Source organism: Cupressus sempervirens, chromosome 1 (genome assembly GCF_028749045.1).
Source record: "Cupressus sempervirens isolate cs-2001-9-10 chromosome 1, ASM2874904v1, whole genome shotgun sequence".
NCBI classification, from domain to species: Eukaryota; Viridiplantae; Streptophyta; class Pinopsida; order Cupressales; family Cupressaceae; genus Cupressus; species Cupressus sempervirens.
Window position 1 is genome coordinate 77,165,429 of NC_143118.1, and position 23,963 is coordinate 77,189,391.

General features: G+C 36.6%; 2 protein-coding genes across 4 annotated transcripts; one reads left to right on the forward strand and one right to left on the reverse strand.

Moving 5' to 3' along the window:
• Positions 1–1,120: 1,120 nt before the first annotated feature.
• LOC149576296 (uncharacterized) lies at positions 1,121–20,337 on the reverse strand. 3 transcript variants are annotated; one of them, XR_016361423.1, is made up of 2 exons: positions 20,001–20,337; positions 1,121–2,011 (listed from the first exon to the last, which is right to left on the reverse strand). XR_016361423.1 is itself a non-coding variant. In XM_089816744.1 (2 exons), exon 2 carries the CDS (start codon positions 19,530–19,532, stop codon positions 17,373–17,375), a length of 2,160 nt encoding a protein of 719 aa, XP_089672870.1. In that variant the 5' UTR covers positions 19,533–19,611; positions 20,001–20,263; the 3' UTR covers positions 17,127–17,372. The 3 variants fall into 3 exon arrangements, 2 of the variants coding, with proteins under 2 accessions (XP_089672870.1, XP_089672866.1); XM_089816744.1 differs by lacking the exon at positions 1,121–2,011 and adding an exon at positions 17,127–19,611 and having other exon boundaries at positions 20,001–20,263; XM_089816740.1 differs by lacking the exon at positions 1,121–2,011 and having other exon boundaries at positions 17,127–20,264.
• Positions 20,338–21,607: 1,270 nt separating this feature from the next.
• On the forward strand, positions 21,608–22,300 carry LOC149576297 (F-box/kelch-repeat protein SKIP20-like). The gene has a single exon (XM_089794222.1). It carries the CDS (start codon positions 21,608–21,610, stop codon positions 22,298–22,300), a length of 693 nt encoding a protein of 230 aa, XP_089650348.1.
• The last annotated feature ends 1,663 nt before the right edge of the window (positions 22,301–23,963 follow it).

Genomic DNA, 23,963 nt, shown 5'->3' on the forward strand with positions numbered 1-23,963 from the left:
AATTTTTTATACAAATAAAATGGTAACGCAGATTATCCATTATGGTTGTTCACTAACACACACAAGGAAAACTATCTAGGTTAAAGGATAGAAAAGATTACAAAGTTGTTAAACCTTGGTCATGAATACAAAGCAATGATCGATGACATACACATCAGATTATATATGGAAGCCAATATCATGAACAAGGGGCATTTCAGTGATTCACACATCAATGCCATTTAGATTCCTTCTCACAATTTCAAAGATAAGCTCATTCCATGTGTTAGCTGGAACAGGCATACGCAAATGTAAGCAATCATGAGGTGGGGGTTGTCCATTTGGACCTCACTGAGTTATAATGACATTCAAAATTTAGAATTCATATGTCCACAAATTTAGAATTTATAATGATACAAACTGGAAGCTATGAACAACAAATTTGCCACTAAATAAATTATGTAAAAAACTACTTAATGATTAAGTGAAGATAAATTCAGTCAAATACAATAGGGATTGATTTAGTCAAATACAATAGGAAACCCAAGGAATAATACAAAGAAAGACGTAATATCCCAACAAAGAGGAGGATAGCTGATTTTTCTAACAAGATGCACATAAAGAAAGTGGAGTTTACAACTAATCCTAAATAGTATGCCTTGATAACTGAGATTGAGATCTATAACCATCCCACATCCTTTTTGCTATTTCATCCCTAAACTTCCCCCAATCCTCTCTATCACGTTGAGTCATCCCATATGTCTCAAGTATTGGTACATGTATCCCCTCACAATCATCTTCCTCATCAATGTCTACTTTGGAAGGAAAGCCGTCTTCAATTGTAATGAAGTTGTGCAATATGCAACATGCCAAAACTATCTTTGTTTGGGTCATGATTTGATATGACGTCACGTGCCTCAAGATTGGAAAATTTTGCTTCAAAATGCAAAACGTGTGTTCTATTACATTCCTGAACAACGAGTGGTAGTGGTTAAACAACTCTTCAGGACTATTTATGGGGTTTGCTCTTAAGAACTCTTTTAGGTGGTAACGTGTGCATTGATAAGGCACAAGAAATCCAAGCACATTGGGATATCCAACATCAACCAAATAATATTTGCCTACATATAATAAAAGTATATTAAAATATAACTTTATAACAACTGTAATATGCATCACTATATAAACATATTTGACATACTTGGGGGAACTACTAATGGATCGGGTCTTGACAAAGTTGATGCTAGAACATGATTATCTACTACCGACCCTTCCCAACCAACAAGAATGTATTGAAACTTATAATAAATGAAGACACACCCATTACATTCTGTGACAAGTTGCCCTTTCTATCACGGTATGGAGCTTGAATGTCAACATTGACAGTGACTAGAATATGTATTCCATCAATTGCTCCCACACAATCCTACAGTATGCAAATTTATGATCAAACAAACATCCAATAATAGGATTTAGAGTCTAGAAACCAAATTGTATAGACATGATATCTACCTTTAAGTATGGATCAAAATGATCCTTCCCACTAATTTCTAGAGGAGTGGTTGGACCAGGTGGCAAAAGATAATCACCATGGAATGCCAAGATTGCTGTCAAAACCTTGTGGAAGTATCGGATGATTGTCTCTCTTGAGTGACCAAAGTTATGGGCAATCTTACGATTCCTTAAATTATGGCCAAGGGTGTGGAGGAACATCACTAGTTGTTCTTCCAATGTTAAGTGCACCGTATTTGTGATGCTACCTTTTTCCCTAAGAATAGTTGCTAGGTGAAAAAAAAAGCTCCTTTACTCATTCGAATTTGATCATGACAATCAGTCTCGTTTGAATAAATAATGTGTTTATAAAAGGGAATCTCGCCTCATTTGAACTTACATATTGATCTTCTACCTTCTTGCACAAACACTGCTATAGATGTAGCAAAGGCAGCCAGAGCAACTACAAGAGCACAAATGACTCTTCTCTTCCTAGCAATGTGTCCTAGAATGTTTGTCTTTCATTAAATCCATCAACAACCTAAAATCATTGTAGAGACGGATTTCATTAGATCGATGAAATTAGTAAAATACAAATAATCCTATGATGAACAATTTTTGAGAGTTAACAAACTTTACACATTTTTTAACATATTTTAGACATGTTTTAGTCGAATGTTTGATTGAAAAGGATGCTTCGACAAATGTGTAACCATATACATTGACTAAAGAAGTATGCATTCATGCATATGCTAAAAATATCTATAGGCAACCATATACAACGATTAAAGAAGTATGCATTCATGTAGCTGCTAAAAATATTTCTATTTTAGATTCACTGCTTCCATGCGGCTAAACAATTTAATAAGAAGTTCTGAGATAATAAAGTAAATCAGTTCTAGCTGCCTCTTAGTAGAGTATCCTCTATTCTATTCAGCATTCAGATATATTTTCTTTTTTATATTGGTTTGCTATTATTTTATCTTTTTGTGGTTGCTGCTCTTAATATCAATAGCCACAACACTCAAACCCCAGGAACTGCAAATTCTAAATTGACATAAATTAAAAGTGTACATCAATGGAAGGGCAGGAGAAATAATGAGAAAAACACAATTTTAGACCACAAATAAAATTCTTCCTTCATTTAAAGATTACAACTTGTACCATATATCATCTTTCTTCTGAACATTGAACCCAGAAAAGAACTAACAAATATCGCCCCATAAGACCCCATCATTTTTTGCTATGTAGTTAGTTCAGTTTGTTGAATAATTTAGCAAATAGAATGTTGTACCCAAAATATTCTTAATCCTGATTATATCTAAAATGTACACAATTATAAATCTTTTGTGTTTAATCTACTCGTACTTCCAAATAATAATAATTAATCTTAGTTGACCCACTAGTTAAAGAAAGAAAAAGTCTTGGTTGAGCTTTTGACAGCACTAAAACCCATCTGCACAGAAAGGGACGGCAACGAAATGAGTTTATCTAGTCTCTTTCTGTCCAATTTCAACAATAATTGTCTAAGAGAGATCTTAGATGAAAAAATATTGCAAGATGAAAACCTACAAGAGATGAAAGATATGGAAAGAGTAGCGAGAGAATGTCTTTATCTTGAAAGAAGGAAAAGACCATCAATGAAAGTAGTGGAGGAACTATTATGGATAAGAGGGAACACAAAAAAGATGAAATTCCATGGGAGTGCAGAGTTTGAAGATGAAAGCACTTCCAAAGAAGCATCGAAAAAGGCATACAAATTCAGGAGATACACTTTTCCATCTCTGCTATTGAGTATCTCAGAGGAGCCATCTAGTGCACTGATTCGGATTTTGACCCTTTGATCAAGAAAATGGAATGACAAAGATTCATCTTTATGCATTTTGAAACGTTTTTGATGCTTCATTTCTAAACTTTTCCATTTATGAAGATAATTTCTTTTGGAAATCAAGTGCTCTATGTAAGCAGTAGTCCCTACCTTGAGCTATTCAGTGATAACATAAAATTGACTTGAGGCACAAGTCAGAATTTGCAATGCACAAATCCATAACTGTTTTCAATTTTTTTGTTTGGCAATTCCTTAGTAATCAGAACATAACATCAGCAGTTGCATTTTTTGTTCTATGCAACATTAAATAGCAAATGTCCAAAATGCACAACATATTGCCAGATAAGTTACAGTTGGTGAAGGTGTGCACAAATATGTTTGTAAGGATGCGAAAGATAGCAAGGATAATTACTAATAATGCATATGTAGATAAAGCAATAACTGGAACAATCTGGTAAAAGAAACTCTCTCACTGTTCTTTGCATTTGCATTCCAAGCAACTTTCAAAGGATAGCATAAACTAAAAAAGTAACTACGTATTTTTTTGTTGATGATTGAAGGAATTCTTAAAGGTGAGAGGAATTTTCTCCAGATACTCTAGAAGGTGTTGTGCCACATTGTTTATTCAAGATATTTCACTTCCAGATCATGTTTATTTATTTTCAAGGAATACGAGTCTATATCTAGATAAACAACTATGAACTACATATAAAATACATGGGATCAGGGAAAAAGAAAAGAGGTAATACTAATCTATTCTCTGGCAAAAAATAAGATACATGTTGATAACAAGGTACATGTTACCATATTTGTATCGGACCATCTACACATAAAGCAGAAATATGTCCAACATTTAAAAGAAAGTACCTTCTAATGTTGAACACATTTCATATCTACAGAACTTCAATTCCTTCAACTAGATATCTCAAAAGTTTAGTAAAAATTGAAACTTTGGAAACTTTTTTTTTTTTAAATCGAAGCTAAATAGCCAGCTAAACATCTCATTCAACATACAATGCCAAGAAACTTTAATAAAAGTTTATAGAAAACTACGACTTACAGAACCAGAAAGAAAAATCAAGACTTCTCTCACCATGTCTACGAGCCACAAGACTCTACACTTGGAGAGAAGATATGAATAAAACATATACACCAAGAGCAACTAAAACAACTATTGAAGTTACATTAAGAAAAAAACAGCAGATTCTAAGGGGATTCTGGTAGAACTGGCTTCTATAATGGTCTAAAAAATAAAAATATACTGCTACATTTTTAATTACATAGGTGAGGGAACCAATAAACTCAACCAAAGTTTGTCGTAAGCACTTAAATAATGGAAAAAAAAGCTATTACACAATATGAATGCAGAAGCCCTAATCAAAATGTCATAAGCTAGAGTGGATGATTAAAACTAAAATGTTAAGGGTTTTTGAAAATACCTGTATATGGAAATAACCGTTCAATGCTATGTTTAGAACTTTTACGACGGCTCTTAAAATATTTGCAAACACCCAGAATTCATTAGCCAAGCAGAGAGGAAACAAACCTCTACATCCCGCACAGAGGAAATCAGAACATATAATAATGTGTAACACAGAATAACTGAACCACCACCAAAAATTACTAAATAATGTTACATTGGCAGTAAACCCTAAGCAAGCTTGAAATGGGCTAGCTAACGTATGACTATTTTTCCCCAAAACATGAGAAGAAAATAAATAAACAATCAAACACACATTTTGTGGACGACCTAATGAAAGTAAAACTGTATGCTCATACTACAATGTAATCCAACAAATAAATGGAGAAATATATGTCACTGTGTTGGGCTCATGGTATTTGAAAAAAAACATAACCCATTATTAATGACAAGTGATTTTATTCGGTTGCTTGGCAGACTTAGAACAATAGCATGCCGAGAATGTCGAGAAGATTGGAAGTTCATTAGTTTTGGACGCTATCATTAGCAGATGGCCAAATGAAAGATCAAAGATGGCTACACCCCAAACAAGACATCAAAAAACCCTTGAATGCATACCTGTGTACAGAAACTCCAGACGTGACAAGATTTCTAAGCAGAGAAATGTTTGATCGAGACTAAAATAGGGTTGAGCCAAAGAGCGGGAAATCAAATACGTCAGGTGGACCTCAACAAAAACTCATTTTTCATAAATTTGCAATTCACGTTTTCACCAAATTGGAATTAAAATCAGAATTAAACCAATTCCACCTATTTTGGTGGAATACGAAATTCAAGTTTTGGGGGTTAAATGGGCACACGGAATTCCATCTTTTTACAATTCCCATTTCGATTTGACAAACCCAAACAGTGGATATATTTTTTCCCGGAATTCCAAATACCAATTCCATCCTAATTTTGGCAACCAAACAGGCCCATAGTGTGTACACACGAAATAAAATTGGAACAAGGTTTACAATTTGGTTTTTGCAGCTTGTCTTTTCTCTACAGGCCACTACTATGGGAAAACTTGGTCATATATCTCGCTTTGGTGTACACCCATATTCTATTGTCAATTTGCTACGACGTGTATGCAGCAAACATTTCCCCTCATTCGCTAAGGCATTTGAACATATTCATTTTGTGTATACTGCGGAACCATAATATGCTGGAAGACGATATGTCGATGAATCGTTCTGTATATACTTTGCAATCATTTCTTTTGTTTCGTTGAAGCAGGCAGCTGGTGAGACACACAGTCAAACTATTTGCATCCAATGTCAGATTCCACATCTTGCTTGCATAAAAACATAACATATCAACTATAAAAATTCAATAGAAATCTTTCCACCATTACGTTGTCACAAAGATCTCACTTTATACTAGACGTAGGGGAGAAATGGTGCATGTTGGCAAAAGTTGTCAAAATTGGGCTTTATTCCTGCTAATTCCATAAGCTAGAAAACTTTCTCCGTTAGTTCTTTAACAGACGTTTTTCTTTGCAAACCCTTGTGAGTGGCATATTCTATGACCTATCAATTGTTTGGGACATTCTGTCAAACAATTACCATACATTGTCATTGATTCCATATTCAACCAAAAACAATTGAGTGCGAATTTCTAAAGAATATTAACAAATCTATTTCTTGCGTTACAAGGAATCACAAGACAATTTTATTTTTTGCGTTGCAAGTAATCACAAGATTTCTTTTGAGCATATGCTGTGGTTTATATGATCACCTCTATTAGAGACACGGTTGCTAAATAACCCAGCTCTAGTGTTAACAATTTTCATTTCCAGCTGTAATATTAGACAGTACTCTTCTTCGATTTGCTTTCATGGTCATCCACAGCTCTAATATTATCACAGATTACCTTTTCAGAATTTGAACCCATGGTGGCTAGTTGTATTTGGTAGATAATTTTCAGAGTTTAAATTCATGGTGGCTATTTGCATTTGGTTGACAATTAAGCATCACAGCAAATTTATTTCAATCATTAGATGTCATGATATAGAGTACAAAACCATGAGCATTTCCAACCAATTCTTGAAATGAGTTTCAGTTATGAGGTTAGATGTGCTTGAAACTTGAGTATCTTTTAAAAAATCTTCACTTTTTGAACATTCCTAACCCTCTAGGTTTTCAGTGCTCAATTTTGTACTATGCTATCCTGGGTTATCAGAATAGAGATAGATAGATAGATGGTTTTTAATGTCCACAAGGCTAAACATAGCCTATGGGTTAGTCTTCCAACTTAAACCAGTTTTAGAAATATTAAAATAACAATAATAATTTTAACTATTATTAGTTTAATTTATTAAATCCATAACCTAAGTCAAAATGAACTTGGTGAAAAATCACAACTGTACCAAAAATAATCAAGAAAAGAAACTTTGGACCACTAACAAATATACAGGTAATACAAGGATTTTTGAACCCTGAATCCTGGGATTAACATGAGATTCCTTTTATATTATAGATCGTTTACAAACCGTGTGCTCATTTGCACAACATAAGATCATTACAAGCTTATTCAATCATCAAACCGACAAATATGACCTCCCTACGAGTAGCAACACTAGACACAACAATTGGAAGACCAAGAGTCACAACTTAGAATCGCCTTTTTACAATGAGACAAATGGAAGACCAAAGATCACAACTTAGGATTCCACAAAGATGTTCCTCTTAGGATTTGAACCAGGATCTCCACAATGAGAACTCATTGCTTCAACCAAGGCAAACCCCTTGGATGATTGACATGAGATTTTGGAAAAAGAGGGCTGACAAAAATGAGGGTAACAATGCCTAAGACTACAGTTGATATGAGACTGCGGTCGAGAAATAAGATCATTCCAAGGTCCTTGGTAAAATGGAAGAATCTCCAGCTCAAAAACTATAATAAGAGAATTTTTACCATTTGAATGTGAAATTTCTTGAGAACAAACAATTTACTTAAGAGCAGTCATATCCCCTCTCCTCAGCCAACATTGACACAAGCATTTTGTATTGAAAAAATGTTTATTTAACCCTAAACTAACCAGGCACTCATTGTTGGCTGGAGGGAACTCGTCCACCAGACATTTGTTTTCAGCTTTACAAGCTGAATTTCATCTCAATACTTGCAAGTATGAACATTGAAAACCATAGTGATACTCCAGGGTTAGGATGGGAAACCTGACTATCTTTGTCGAAAGAAAGGTTTTTCCGGTCTACAACCAAATTTGTAATTTTGTAATTATGGATAGTGCAGGCTGGTCGCCATCCATTACTAGGGTTTGCAATCTGATTGTAGGTTGTCTTTGGTGAACTCAATGAGCGCTACCCTAAAAATCAGTCCCATCAGCATCAAGGAGGGTCTCTACCATCACTCAGAGAGATAGGTCCCAATCAAACTACCATCTGGGTGATACTCTTGTTGTATATCAGACTCAAGGACACTTGGCGCCATCAACCTAGACCTGGAGTTACCTCATGTCAGCTGCTACAGCCTGAAATCATTCAGTACAAGCAACCCTACAGGTTTGTCTACACCTGGCACCTAAAAATTGCCAGATATGTCTTTAAACTGTCATCCAATGACCTTGCTGGGCAAAATCACAATCACTGAGTGACAGTATACCAGCAAATCGGTGGCCAAATCAGTTGAGAGTGGCATCAATTGATAAGGTGTCAACGATATCAGTTACTAATCTTTTTACATGTATATTTTGCATCAAAACTAAGGTTCTAATGTAAAGAACACCAGGTTCTGCAGCCCAGAGCTTTTAGATCAGAATAAATCTTTGCTTTGTGGTATATTCTACTCCATGCTCCTTCTCTCTGACTGTTTACCAAAGGTAATTACCATTGCATATCAGTAAGTTCTTTAATTGAAGATGCTACGGAACAAGCCCTAAAATATTTAGGAATATTTCAGTCCACGAGCAATAAACTCAAACAAATTAAACTCTGTGCAGGTGCTCGTGGCTGCTGTGTGTGCATGAGCCCCTCTGCTTGTCTCTGTGCACATGTTCTTGTGTGTGTGTGCATGTTACTGTGCACAAAGATCTTGAAACCAGAACTGACAGGAAGGGGCATCAGAAAATGCTGTTTTGATATACCCATCTTTATGGCAGATCCTCAGTTTAAAGTTCAAGTTTATTGAACACTATAGAATCCTCCATATTGTTAAAATAGAAAGTGCATGACTTGCTGTGCACATCTTCAGCAAAGGCCCCTTTATAGAGCATCATCCTGATTGTTCATCATTTGGTTTTTACAAGGCACTTGGCAGAAAGAAAGCAAAACTGCAAGAATCTCTTCAATAGATGAAGTATTTTAACCTGTGAAAAGTTCAATAAATATTTCTGTAGCCACTTGTTCTTAAACATATGAAACCCAGAAAGAGTATCCAGCTGAGTTTAATGAAACAGACACTTTGACAGGATTTCAGATGTTTATTACAGATCTCTCCACAATTCCAACTCTCACAATCTCCTAAAGTTAGCAGGGCTAACCAAAACTGATTTTAAAAAGCATCCAAGAATGAATCAACATGTCTACAAAACAGTAGAAGTCTCTTCATACACATGAAGAAGCTGCATCTCATCGAGGACTTACATTCACAATACAATTCCTGTGCCTTCTAACTTTTACCACCGTTCTTAACAAACAGAGAAAGAATCCTCATATTGTATTGCCTACTAATAACATAGCTGATAATATAAACAAGATTCCATTATTATTCCTGTAAGTGTCTGTATTTTACATCGTTACTGTCTCAATACACAGTCAAATTGCACTTCTGATTCTGTACGCACTGCACTCACTCAACCCAGTAAGATGAATATTTGAAACTTCTATGTAACCAAATTATTGACTTATAAAGTCAAAGGGCTACAATTTAATGGCTATGCCATCACTAAACAACAGTAGTGACACAGCCCCAGTTGTTTCCCATAACTGTAATGAATGCAACATTCAACCCAATTGTTTCATAGCTTCTTTCATTGATCATTTATTTATGATCAAACCAAATATTGGATCACAAACATGACAGAATTGAGGGAAAAGTATTGTGCATTTGTCCAGATGTCGGTGCCTATCTCAGGGGAAGGGGGAGTGTGATGTCCCCTTCTAGCTAGAGACATCACTTTAGCTGGTGATTAGCCTATCAGAGACCCTCGTAGGCTAATAAGATTGGATAGAGGGTCACCTTGGTGTGGAGATCCTCCAAGGACCAGAGCAGAGTACTCTTCTGGGTTGCCAGAGTTTGTTTATGATGAGTTTTGCTTTGAGTTTGGCTTGGTCAGGCTATTTTTAGCAGTTTTGGAGTTATAAAGATAGACCCCTGCTATTTTTAGAAAAGGGGTATGGTCATATGCAGTTCTATCATGTTAGCTCCCAATCCAAATGACATTCAAAAATGTTGAGTAATAATGGAGATATTAATGTTTATTTAGTTAAAATAAACATTATTGGTTTTGAGCCTATATTGTTAAGTTATAATATATAACTTAAGTGAGGGTCATGATATCATAAAAGGGGCCATTGTTTCAATTAATTGTGGGTCCAAGCTTATGGAAAAATTAAAAGGGATTTTCTAAGTTTTAATGTAATAACATTTTTTTATGTTATTATTATATCTTTTATCCCACATTGAGCGTGGAGACTCATTCTGGAGTTGAGGAGTCCTTATAAACAAACCTTGTCTTCCTTCAAGAGCAAGTTATGAGAATTGCTTAAAAACTTTGCCTTGTGAAATTTCTTGAAGTTGTGGCAACAAGTGTTTCTACAAGTTTGAGAAGAATTCAGACTGTGGAGAACGTAGTATCTTCAGAGTTGATGCAATTTGAGGGTGTGAAATATCACTTGAATTTTGCCTGTGAGTTGACTTCATTCTGAAGTCAATATTGTGTTTTAGTAGGAAAAAAGTGGATGAATCTGTTTACAGGTTGGAAGGGGTTATAACAGCAGTTACAGTGCTGTGAACAGTACAGCGCTACAGTGAATTAAAAATCAGAGATTTAATATTGCGGTTTTTGATAGGCGTTGCCCAAGGAGGAAGCAACCAGCAGCGTGGTTGCGTATTGGAGACAAAAATCAGGTTTTTTCCAACTATTAATGATGATGTTTTTAATGTATTCTTCCAGCAATAAGTATTGTACATACATTAGGAGCCATCTGAATAAATGAATTTGATTAGCATTATAACCAAATTTGAGTTATAATTTTAAGTAAGATTAGTTTTCAATATTTGTATTTTCTTTTCATCAACTCAAAAACCCAAAAACAGCTTAAAACATTCAAAAACAAACCAAAAACAATCATTACACCCAGGGAAACAAACAGTGATCAGCGTAGAGCCTATTTGGGGTTCTTACATTGGTATCAGAGCCTCATTCCTGCCATCCTGAGGGTTTGGGGAGTCATATGCAGCCACTGAAAATTGGACCACACAGGTACCATACTCGTAGGAGAGCTCTGATTGAAAGAGAACAGTTACAGGAAACAGGAAATATGGAAGAGAGGCATGATAGTAGTCCACCTAGAAACAGGAGGAATAATGATGATCAGGATACCAGAGAATTCTACCGTGCTATGGTTACAGGGCAGCAGCAGATGGCACAGGCATTACAGGCACTCACTACTATGGTAGAAAGGATGAACCCACCTGTTAGACAAAATGGGGAGTCGGGAGAACAGGGAGATAACAGGAGTGCTACAGGTAATCAGAGACCACAACGGACCCATTCCAGAACAGCTGATAGGCCTACACGCCCTACATTTGTTCCGGAGGAGCCAGAAGAAGCTCCGATAGAGGAGGCGACAGGAGACCCCATATTCGCAGATGCACTCATGGCTGCAAATGATGAATGGGAATTATTAGCTCCGCAGGTTCGGGAGAGGATGACCTTTGAACGCTTTGTAAATCAGAGGAGAGAGCATTACAGGTCACTCAGACAAGATAGGAGGCCTAGAGGTCAAAATAGTGAGCTGAAGACGGCTACAGGCAAGCTTACTATGCCTACATTTGATGGGAGTGGTAAGATGACAGCTCAAGCTTAGATTCATAAGCTTGACACATTTTTGGCACTGAGGCCAATGACAGAGATTGAAGCTATCAAATATGTCACCTTGCATTTGGAGGGAATAGCACATGATTGGTGGTACCATGGTATGGTAACACTTCAGCATAACCAAGTTACAGAATACCAGGACTTCGTGGATAGGTTGGTAGAAAGATTTGACAAGAAAGATCCAGAGATTTACTTCCGGGACTTAGCACAGCTGAAACAAACAGGCAACTTGGAGTATTTCATTCGTGAATTTCAGCGGTTGGCAGTCATGGTGCCAAACATTTCAGAGCATAGATTGATAGTTATTTTCATTGAGGGCCTATCCAAACCACTGAGAGGTTGGATAAAGGCATTTGATCCTATTTCTTTACAGGAAGCGATGAAAAAGGCAAGAAGTATGGAACATGCAGTCCCAACAAACAAATTTCAGTCCAAAGGAGCATCTTCTAATAAGGATAACAAACCATTTTATAAAAAATCAGAGAGGACTGATTTTAAAAATGATTCTAAAGATAAAACTCCAGCACCTTTTGACAGGGAAACATTAAATGATTTGAGGAAGATAAAATTATGTTTCTACTGTAAGGGACCCTATGATGCAAACCATGATTGTCCTCTTAGGCCAAAGGGAAAAGCTAACAGAGTTATGTGGGCATACTATGAGGAATCAGAATCAGATAATTCAGATCAGCAGTCTGATATAGAGGAAATAGATGGTGAAAAAGAGGAAGACAAGGCTGAAAACTTGTCTAAAATAGAGTCCAAGGATGGGGAAGGAGATGGGCAACTTAGGGAAGCTCGTCTCACTAGTATTAAGCAAGAAGGGTCATTCCGGATGAGAGGAGTACTTGCTGGACAGCAAGTCATAACCTTGGTTGATACAGGTGCCACTCATAATTTCATTGATGCTAGGATGGTGGAGAAGCGTGGCATACAAACAGAGGAGTTTGGGGGAATTAGAGTGAGGGTAGCGGATGGCTATGTCCTCAAATGTGATTGTAGGATCACTGGACTCCCATTGAAAGTTAATAATTATGACTTTAAGGCAGATTTTTATGTTGTACCTATGGGAGATACAGATATAGTTCTTGGGATGAGTTGGTTGCACGATATTGGTGAGTTCACTCTTAACCTCAAGGAGATGGAGATGAGGTTTAAAGTGAATGGGAAGGCACATATTCTTAAGGCAATCAGGGACAGTGATCTCAGGATGGTCTCTTTTCGTAGAATGGCTAGATTGATTCGACATGATCAGGTAGAGTGGGCAACAGAGTGCATGTTGATGTCATCACAGGAGGGACAGCATAAGATTGAATATCCTCCTGATACTCAGGAGCTTAGAGTTAAACACTCTAAGGTGTTCAGTGACATTCCATCAGGTAGACCACCAGACAGAGGTATTGAGCACATCATTGAGTTAGAGGAGGGGGCTAAGCCCATCATGATTACACCTTACAGGCATCCGAAGAGGTTGAAGGATGAAATTGAGAAAACCATAAAGGAGTTACTTGCTATGGGCCACATTAGACCAAGTAAGTCTCCTTTTGCTTCTTCAGTGGTGTTAGTAAAGAAGAAGGATGGGACATTGAGGATGTGCATTGATTATAGAGTGCTTAATAGGAAGACGATTAAAAACAGATACCCCATTCCCAGGATCGATGAGTTGATAGATGAGCTTCATGGAGCTTGCTTCTTCTCAAAGATAGATTTGAGATCAGGTTATCACCAAATCAGAGTTAGAGAGCAGGACATCGAGAAGACAGCCTTTAGATGTCATTGTGGCCATTTTGAGTTTGTAGTTATGCCATTTGGGCTAACTAACGCACCTGCTACTTTTCAGGCAACAATGAATAGGGTTTTCCATCCTTAGTTGAGGAGATTTGTACTTGTCTTCTTCGATGATATCTTGGTATATAGTAGATCTTGGGAGGAGCACTTGGTTCACCTGGACACGATGCTGGGTATATTGGACAGAGAATCCTTGTATGCAAAGGAGTCGAAGTGTGATTTGGGCATGACAGATTTGTTGTACTTGGGTCACATCATCAGTGCAGAGGGCGTGTGCATGGATCCTAAAAAGATTCGTGCCATTGTGGAGTGGCCTTCACCGGTGAACCTTACACAATTGAGGGGCTTTCTAGGACTATGTGGTTTCTACAGAAGGTTTGTGGATCGATATTCCAGGCATGCGGCACCCTTGACAAATTTGATGAGAAAGGGAGCTTTCTTGTGGACTCTTGAGGCACAGGAGTGTTTTGAGAAATTTAAGGGGTTGATGACTTCTTGTCCAGTGTTAGCATTACCAGATTTCAGCAAACCTTTTGAGCTACATTGTGATGCTTCTGGAGAGGGCATTGGAGCGGTGCTTATGCAAGAGAAGCACCCTATTGCTTATGAGCAAGAAATTGAGAGGGCCAGAGCGGAGCTTCAGCATATATGATAAGGAGATGTTAGCCATTATGCATGCTTTGGCCAAATTCTGGCAATATTTGGTAGGTAGCAAATGTTGTATCAAAACCGACCATAATAGCCTAAGACACTTTTTGGAGCAGCGAGATCTCAATGATAGGCAGCAAAAGTGGGTGAGCAAGTTACAGTCCTATGACTTTGACATTACATATTTTAAGGGGACACAGAATGTAGTTGCTGATGCCTTATCACGTAGGCCCCATTTGAGCTTATTGACAGACATATCGGAGGATTGGAGACACTTGATCCTTGCAGAGTATGCAAAGGACACTTGGGCAGCTGGATTCATAGATGGGACTATTCAGGACAGCAGATACACCCTTGTGAATGAGCTCATCATTTACAAAGGACGAATATTTTTGGTCCCAGGATCAGTAGTGAGGAGGGTGGTTTTGAAATCTTTTCATGATTCACCTATGGCAGGACATCCTGGTTTCTACAAGACATACCGACAGATTAGAGAGTGATTTACATGGAAAGGGCTCAAAGCAGAGGTACTTCAGTATGTTAGGGAGTGTCCCACTTGCCAACAAAATAAGCAAGAACACTCCTATCCAGCCGGTTTACTGCAGCCACTTCCGATTCCTGATAGGAAGTGGGAGTGCTTGTCTATGGACTTCATCACAGGATTGCCTAGAGCCCAAGGCAGGGACTGCATATATGTGGTTGTGGATCGCCTTACGAAGTTTGCACACTTCTTTCCGATCACTGCTACACAGGTGGCAGAGTTGTTCTTCAAAGAGATATTCAGATTACATGGCTTACCTCGGAGCATTGTAAGTGACAGAGACAGCATGTTTATGAGTCACTTTTGGCAGGAGCTATTCAGGTTGTGTGCAACAGAGCTCACTCCGAGTACTAGCTACCACCCTCAGACAGATGGTCAAACGGAGATAGTAAACAAATGGGTGGAGGAATATCTCAGAAATTATATAAGAGGGCAACAGAGGGCATGGGTAAAGTGGATTTATCTCTGTGAGTATTGCTACAATACCACTTATCACATGTCTATTCAGATGTCACCTTTTATGGCCCTGTATGGGTATGAGGCACCCAATTTTATGGATCTGCTTTTGAGTGACAGTAGAGTGCCCAGTGCAGGTGATTTGTTACAGGAGAGTCAAGACCTTGTTAAGACTCTCAAGGATAATCTAAGGCACAGTTGCAGATCAGAAGAGGACTGAGCGGACTTTTGAGGTTGGAGACATGGTGTATCTTATGTTGCAGCCTTACCGTCAATCCACTCTCAAGAAACTCAAGCCACGATACTATGGTCCATTTAGGATTATCAGGAAAGTGGGAGAGGTGGCTTATGAGTTAGACTTGCCGGCGGAGAGCAAGGTGCACAATGTTTTTCATGTGTCACGCCTCAAGAAGGCACTAGGGCATCATATTGTGCCTTCTACAGTACTACCACCCCTGGATGATGAGGGAAAACTTGTTTTGATACCGGAGGCTATCATTGATTTTAGAGAGAGGAACTTGAGGAAACGTACCATCCGAGAATATTTGGTGAAGTGGAAGGATTTGCCGGTAGAGGATGCTACTTGGGAGAGCGAGGAGAATTTACAGCATCCAGAGTTGAGATTGCTTGAGGACAAGCAATTTCAGGGAGGGCGGACTGTGATGTCCCCTTCTAGCTAGAGACATCACTTTAGCTGGTGATTAGCCTATCAGAGACCCTCGTAGGCTAATAAGATTGGATAGAGGGTCACCTTGGTGTGGAGATCCTCCAAGGACCAGAGCAAAGTACTCTTCTGGGTTGCCAGAGTTTGTTTATGATGAGTTTTGCTTTGAGTTTGGCTTGGTCAGGCTACTTTTAGCAGTTTTGGAGGTATAAAGATAGACCCCTGCTATTTTTAAAAAAGGGGTATGGTCATATGCAGTTCTATCATGTTAGCTCCCAATCCAAACGACATTCAAAAATGCTGAGTAATAATGGAGATATTAATGTTTATTTAGTTAAAATAAACATTATTGGTTTTGAGCCTATATTGTTAAGTTATAATATATAACTTAAGTGAGGGTCATGATATCATAAAAGGGGCCATTGTTTCAATTAATTGTGGGTCCAAGCTTATGGAAAAATTAAAAGAGATTTTCTAAGTTTTAATGTAATAACATTTTTTTATGTTATTATTATATCTTTTATCCCACATTGAGCGTGGAGACTCATTCTGGAGTTGAGGAGTCCTTATAAACAAACCTTGTCTTCCTTCAAAAGCAGGTTATGAGAATTGCTTAAAAACTTTGCCTTGTGAAATTTCTTGAAGTTGTGGCAACAAGAGTTTCTACAAGTTTGAGAAGAATTCAGACTATGGAGAACGTAGTATCTTCAGAGTTGATGCAATTTGAGGGTGTGAAATATCACTTGAATTTTGCCTGTGAGTTGACTTCATTCTGGAGTCAATATTGTGTTTTAGTAGGAGAAAGGATGAATCTGTTTACAGGTTGGAAGGGGTTATAACAGCAGCTACAGTGCTGTGAACAGTACAGCGCTACAGTGAATTAAAAATCAGAGATTTAATATTGCGGTTTTTGATAGGCGCTGCCCAAGGAGGAAGCAACCAGCAGCGTGGTTGCGTATTGGAGACAAAAATCAGGTTTTTTCCAACTATTAATGATGATGTTTTTAATGTATTCTTCCAGCAATAAGTATTGTACATACATTAGGAGCCATCTGAATAAATGAATTTGATTAGCATTATAACCAGATTTGAGTTATAATTTTAGGTAAGATTAGTTTTCAATATTTGTATTTTCTTTTCATCAACTCAAAAACCCAAAAACAGCTTAAAACATTCAAAAACAAACCAAAAACAATCATTACACCCAGGGAAACAAACAGTGATCAGCGTAGAGCCTATTTGGGGTTCTTACAGGGAGAAAATGCTTTGGCAATAATGTGTATTTGATATTTGGTACCAAAGTTCTATGGCATTAACCTAACTGATAATTTCCCTGTAACACATCTCCCTTTGTTAGAGAAGGCTAAGTGAAAACAGAGCTTGTTGGAGCAGTCCTCCACTCACAATATCCCCAACTCAAACAGCTGCATTTACACACAGATACACTTGCAAGAATTAGAATCTAGGTTGCCGTCTTGGGAAACGCCCAAACTCACCACTAGACCACAGCCCAACAGGAGTGGCATGTCTTCTGTTGGCTTCCTTGGTTTTTTGCTGTCCCGGGAAGCGCCCAAACTTACCACTAGACTGCAGCTCAACAGAAGTGACATGTCTTCTGTTGGCTTCCTTGACTTTTTGCTGTCTCGGGAAGCGCCCAAACTTACCACTAGACTGCAGCTCAGCAGGAGTGACATTTCTTATGTTGGCTTTCTTGGTTTTTTGCTGTCTTGGGAAATGCCCAAACTCACCACTAGATTGCTGCCCAACAGGAGTGAAATGTCTTATGTTGGCTTTCTTGGTAATTTGCTGTCTTGAGAAGCACCCAAACTCACTACTAGACTGCAGCCCAACAGGAGTGGTTTGCCTTCTGTTCGCTTTCTTGGTTTTCATTTCCAGTTTCTGTGAGAACTTAACAAACACATCTGCAACATCCAACTTCCCTGTTTGTCTCATCTGTTCTCCAAGTTGCTCAAATATATGATGCCTGCCTGCTTGTGAAAAATCAGCAAGGAATTTATCATAACTGAAACGAGGAGCCTTCATGCCCTTCTCAACCATTCTTTCAATGTAGGTGCATGCCTCCTGCGATCTGCCTTCCCTAAAAAGTCCTCCAATAAGCACAGTGTACGAATTGACATCAGGACTGCACCCATTCTGAGCCATCTGTTTCCATATATCAAAGCCCTTTTCAAATTTCCTTGCCCTGAAATATAATTTCATAAGCATGTTGTAGGTGTGAATGGTGGGTTTGAAGTCACATTGTATCATCTCATCATAGAGTTTAGCAGCTTCATCTGGTCTATATAGATCCACCATGACTTTGATTAGAGCATTGTAGGTCTGGCAGTCATGAGGGATCTCTCTCTCTTTCATTTCTAGAAGCAACTTATAGGATTGGTCCAAATTCTCCGCATTGCCATAACCTGTGATCAAACAAGTATAAACAGCAGCATCTATTGGGCAGCCATTTTCCTGCATTTCAAGAAAGAACTTCAGGGCATCCCCCATGTTGTGTAATTTACAAAGGGAAAAAATCACAATGGTGTAGCTCCTAGTATTAGGAGTAGGGCCATTTTTTTTCATTAAGTCAAAGAGCTTTAGAGCCTCATCCTTCCTTCTTCCTGTAAAAAGGCCTTCCAACATGATGTTGTGGGTGACAAGATCTGGTTTATATCCTTCATCCAACATCTCATTCCAAATTTTACCTGCCTGTAATAGATTCTTCGCCCTGCACCATCCTGACAGAAGCACAGTGTAGGTTTTTGCATCTGGAGGAAACTTATCTCTCATTTTCTCAAATAGCATCTCTGCTTCCTTTGCAAGTTTTGCTCGACCCAAAGCATCCAATAGAAAGTTAAAGTTGTTAACGTTGACCCCAAATTTGTACCGTTCCATCAAAAGAAACATCTGAACAGCTTTTTTCATTTCTCTGCCAGCTGCACAGGATTTGATAGCAATCTCTAAGGTATCTGTTGTTAATGCAGAACCTTTCTTGCCCATCTCTTCAATTAGCTCACACATAGTCTCAAACTGTTTTGCCCTTCCCAAGATATTCATCAACATATTATAAGTAAGTGAATTGTGAGAAAAACCAGCCTGATGTCCTGCCCAATTGAAAAACCTCAAAGCAGGCTTCCTGGCATTGGAAAATCTGCTCAAGACATGGAATACCAATGAGTGGGACAAATTAACTCCACATTGATCAAGAACTGCTTCCATATTCCTATCCAATGCAAAAAGCTCCTCCACCACTTTAGAAACTCTCTCCACTTCCCGAAAATCAACAATTTCACACTCCTTCAGACAAGTTCCCTGTTTCTTATCAGTAATTTCGTCATCTTCCTTCTCACTGCAACTCCCATCTGGCTTAGACATTGGCATTCCCTTCGTAGAAACAAGACCAGAACAAACAGCCATAGAAGCACAATTTCTCTGTGGTGTCCCAAATTCAGGAAGGAAACCTAAAATTGGCTCTACTTTCTGCCAGGGTTTCTTCCAATTGTGTGCACGAGTGTTCAAGCATGCTTGAACATTGACAAACCCCACAGAAGGTGGATAATGACAATCAATGGCACCAGACAGGATCAATACATTTTCAGATATAATGCTTGACATTTGACAAGTACAAAATTTTCTTCTTTCTTCTCGTCCTCTTCTTGCAAGGCGACATCCTGTGCAGCAACGGCTGCTTCTGCTGCTAGCAGCATTACAAGTGCGGTGAAAATGAGAACGAAGAAGCCGGGAATGTAAACTAACGCATTCCAAACCAGAATAAGAGGAGCATATTTCAGAAACCCACTTCCATTTGCCCATGCCCTTTAACAGAAACTACACCTGCCTTTTCCTCCTTTAAAACTTTTGGCCTTAACCCTAACTCCCTCTAATCTATTCCCTGTCTCCATTGATGAAGGCAATGGAAAAACTGCTGGAACTATACATTTGTCGATTATTGGGGATCTCCAAATTTCGTATTGTTTATAGAGATTTAGAATATAATCACATATAAACCTCCGCAGCAGAAAACTGTATAGTCCGACTTACAGAAAAACAATTTTTAAAGAGGGAAAAACTGTATTGCCTTACCTCTACATTGACAAAACATTATCCATGTTCTTCAGTAGTTTTTCCTCGCACATAGGAATTGTTCGTCCAGACAAAAAGACATATTGAACAACTCTACCAGCAGCGATTTCGCATATTGCATTTCTCCTTTCTTTATCGACTAATTTTGACCCTTCCAGTCCCGCCTCAAGGTTCAGTTCACCCAGAAATTGTTTTAGGTTAATTTTTGCATCGATTTAGTTTGTGGAAATTCTTCGTAATTCTAAATTCAAAATAGAAATCTATTCTATTCTATCTTCTCTATTATACTTAATTTCCGATGGTTGAAGTTGTATTTAGAAATTGATTTGAAATTAATTTTTGATATTCTTATTTTAAAATATTTGTTATGCTTTTACTTTAGCTTAAAAGCTAGTTTTAATTACTTTTATTTATTTCAAAATTATATAAATTTTAATTTAATTTAATTTTTTATTATTTTATAATATATTATTTATTATTTTATTATTTTTCAAGTTAGAAATTTATTTATTTTTATATTTTTAAAAAAAATTCTAAAAGGTAAAAGTCATTTTTTTTATTTTTTTTTTAATTTAATACATTTCATCTATTTAAAATAGGTAGTGGTGGGAAATATTTTATCTTACATTGTTCATAAAAAAACTAAAATATTAAAAAAGGCATTCCTCAATTTAAAACATTCTCTCAATTATAATTTAGATTTGGAGGATATCCCCTTTTATACATTCATATAAATTCTTTTTGAATGTTGAATTTACTAACGGAGTACTACTTGACCACGGTTAGCTAGTTTAAGTAAGTTATAAAAAGTTACAGTCAAATTACTCGATGTTATATTTCTATAATGTATTGCTTAAATTAGATTTGAATGATAATAAGTTTAGCCAACTTATCCACTAAATCTATATTTTTGTTTCTCTTCCCTTGGCTTTTATTCAAATAGTAAATAAAATATCACTTCCTTACTTATTCAAATTATTTTGTAATTTCAGTTTTATATATATATATATATATATATATATATATATATATATATATATATATATATATATATATATATAATTTTTATTTTTATTTTTATTTTTTAAATTTTTTTTTAAAACAATAAATTTTATACAATTGATATTTCTAAAAATAAAATATTGATTAAATTAAATTTTAAATGATTCTTTATACAATTGATATTTCTAAAAATAAAAGGTTGATTAAAAACAATTAGAAATTAATTACCATTCTATATTTAGAACTATCTACCAAAAGCGAGCAAATATAGAAAAAAATCCTTAAAGCTTGGCATGTGTTAGAAAGTCTATATATTTGGGAAGTCGGATCCATTGAAGTCGTAACAATTTGAATCCTTTGAGAATCATTTAAGCAGTGTACAATTGGTGATGATGGAGTATTTTAATGCAATTTCAGAAGATTTGACAAAAGAAATATTGACGAGAGTGCCTTATACATCTCACAGAAGAGTGAAGCATGTATGTAAGAATTGGAAGGGAATGTTAGAAAATTTAGAGTTTTATGGAAGGAGAATGAGTTGTGGGAGGTCTGAAGAGTTCATATGCTTGATCGATAGTGTGTATTGTCAGAATCTCCACATAACGATGTATGACCCCATTAACCAGTTATGGGAAAGACTCCCTGCCATCCCTGCCAAATTTAAACTCTACTCATTATCCAAGTGTGTTTATGTGAAGCATAAACTGGTTTTACTAGGGTTATATAAGTGCTGGAGATCCAAGAGATCATCAAACAGGAATGTTTTGGTCTTTGATTTCATATTGTTCAAATGGAGAAGAGGTGTAGATATGCCCACCCCACAATTTTTTTTTGAGTTTGCATGCTGTGCATCTCCTCAAGGCGAGATTTATGTTGCAGGAAGAAGACCGTTTTTGGAAAATACAAACCAAACTACAGTTTACAATGTGGAGAGAGATGAGTGGAGGCTTCTTCCCAACATGCTTCAAAGACAATCTTTATACCACTCTATTTTCATAGAAGGAATGCTCTATGTTTTCAGCTTGTTTACTGAAAAGCTTCAAACATTCAATCCAGAAGGAGGAGTCTGGTCCACTCTGCCCAATGTCTGGTTTGTTGAAGATTGTGAGCATCCCATTGTGGTCGCACTTGGGCGTTTTTATTGCTTCCAATGGTATGTTGTGGCAGAATTTGAGTCTACACAGAATTTGTGGAAGATTGTTCATGTTCTTCCTAAGCCTCTTGAAAGAATTGATGCAGTTGTTTTTGGGGATGATGGGATTTTCTTGAGTGGGATTCAATTGGGCACAAACATTTAAGTGTTGTACATGTACTACCCTCCATTGGAAACAGGGGACATGAACACAGGGAAATGGATTTCTGTTGAGATGCCTCCATGCTTGTCCCACAGCAAGATCGAATCTGTGGCCACCATCATTATTTGATTGGGCTTTTCTTTTTTCCTTCAAATTGATTGTTTGATTGCTAGATTGTGTTTTTTTCCCTCAACTTGCTTTGATATTGTGCGCAGTCGCCTTAGACTTCCTCTTTGTAAGCGAGTGCTACATCCGAGTATGTAGATGTATTGCTTTACTAGTTTGGTCAGATTTAATATTTCTGGGACATGAAAGTATGACTGTCACATCTCTGAATCAAATCATTTCAATCTATATAATTTTTTTGCTTTTTCTCTATTTACAGAAATAGAGTTATATGGAGATTGATTTTGGTTCGCTTGAATTTCTTTGATAGGGTTTTGAAGTATATTTCCTGCAAATTCCCCCATTCGCTTTTCTCGGTTTCGTTTAAATTGTTGGTATTTTATTAGGGATGTTTGTTGGTTTGAATGAAACGGCTTGAACATCTCACACATATTAAGTTTAATTCCTAGACTAACAGTGTTAAATAGTTGATTTTTTCAGAGCAGACAGTTCACAAAATAAGAACATTTTGAATAAAAATTATTGTCTACGCTTAATTAATCCCCAATTCACACGGCAATTTTTCTACCACTAAGGTTCCCACTGATGTGTAGAAAGAACTCCATTACAGTTTGTACAAGTAAATTTAGTAAAAGGATATTTTTATAAATATTGTTATAGAAGAATAGATTAAATAATCAAGGATTGAGGGTATTCATTCTCTTAGGGGCATGTTCTGGGCCGCATTCTTTTCAAAAGTTGAGGGCTTTGCATTCGGCAACAATCGATCTCTCATGAGCTCTATGTGAGCCTTTCAATTTCACCAATAGATCAAGGGCCATTGATGATTTGTTTAAATTTGAAAAAAAAAATTATTATTCTTTTATTATTTAATATAAATAATAAATTATATAATATTGTTAAAGAATTTAGATAGATTTTATTTTTAAAAAATTATAAATTTAATATTTATAAAACATATTTAATAATATTATCTAATTGAAATAACTATAATTATGCCAATTATATTATTTGAATTCAATTTATTTTTTCAAAACTTATTTGAAATGTTAAATTCTAGTGGTTTTTATACAATTAAATTGCTTATAAAATTATGATATCATAAAATTTAAATTATTTTGAAGAGGCTAGTCTGCTTCATAATGTGTGTGGTTGTGGGGATATGCAATATAACAAACATGTGTCACCCTTTTAAAAAGGAAAAGACTAACCACAAAATAAGTGTCAAACTCCAACGATGTAAAAGTGATATTTCTGTTTTCAAGTTTAAGATGGTGTAAATTGATGAAGTGCATATAAATGAATGAAGTTTGTCTGTTATTTTAAAAAAGGATACAAAAATAAAGATAGTATTTTTTTAAAAAATTCTAAGGCCTTTTTTTATTTTCTAAAAATTACTCCAAATCAGGTATTATAGTTCCCATCACAAAAATAAACGTAAATAAATGTGTTTGCATCTAATTTTAAAGTATGTTTTAGATGACATATGCAGCTAGAACTATCAAAAAGAAAGATGTGAAAATGTTGTATATTTTACCTG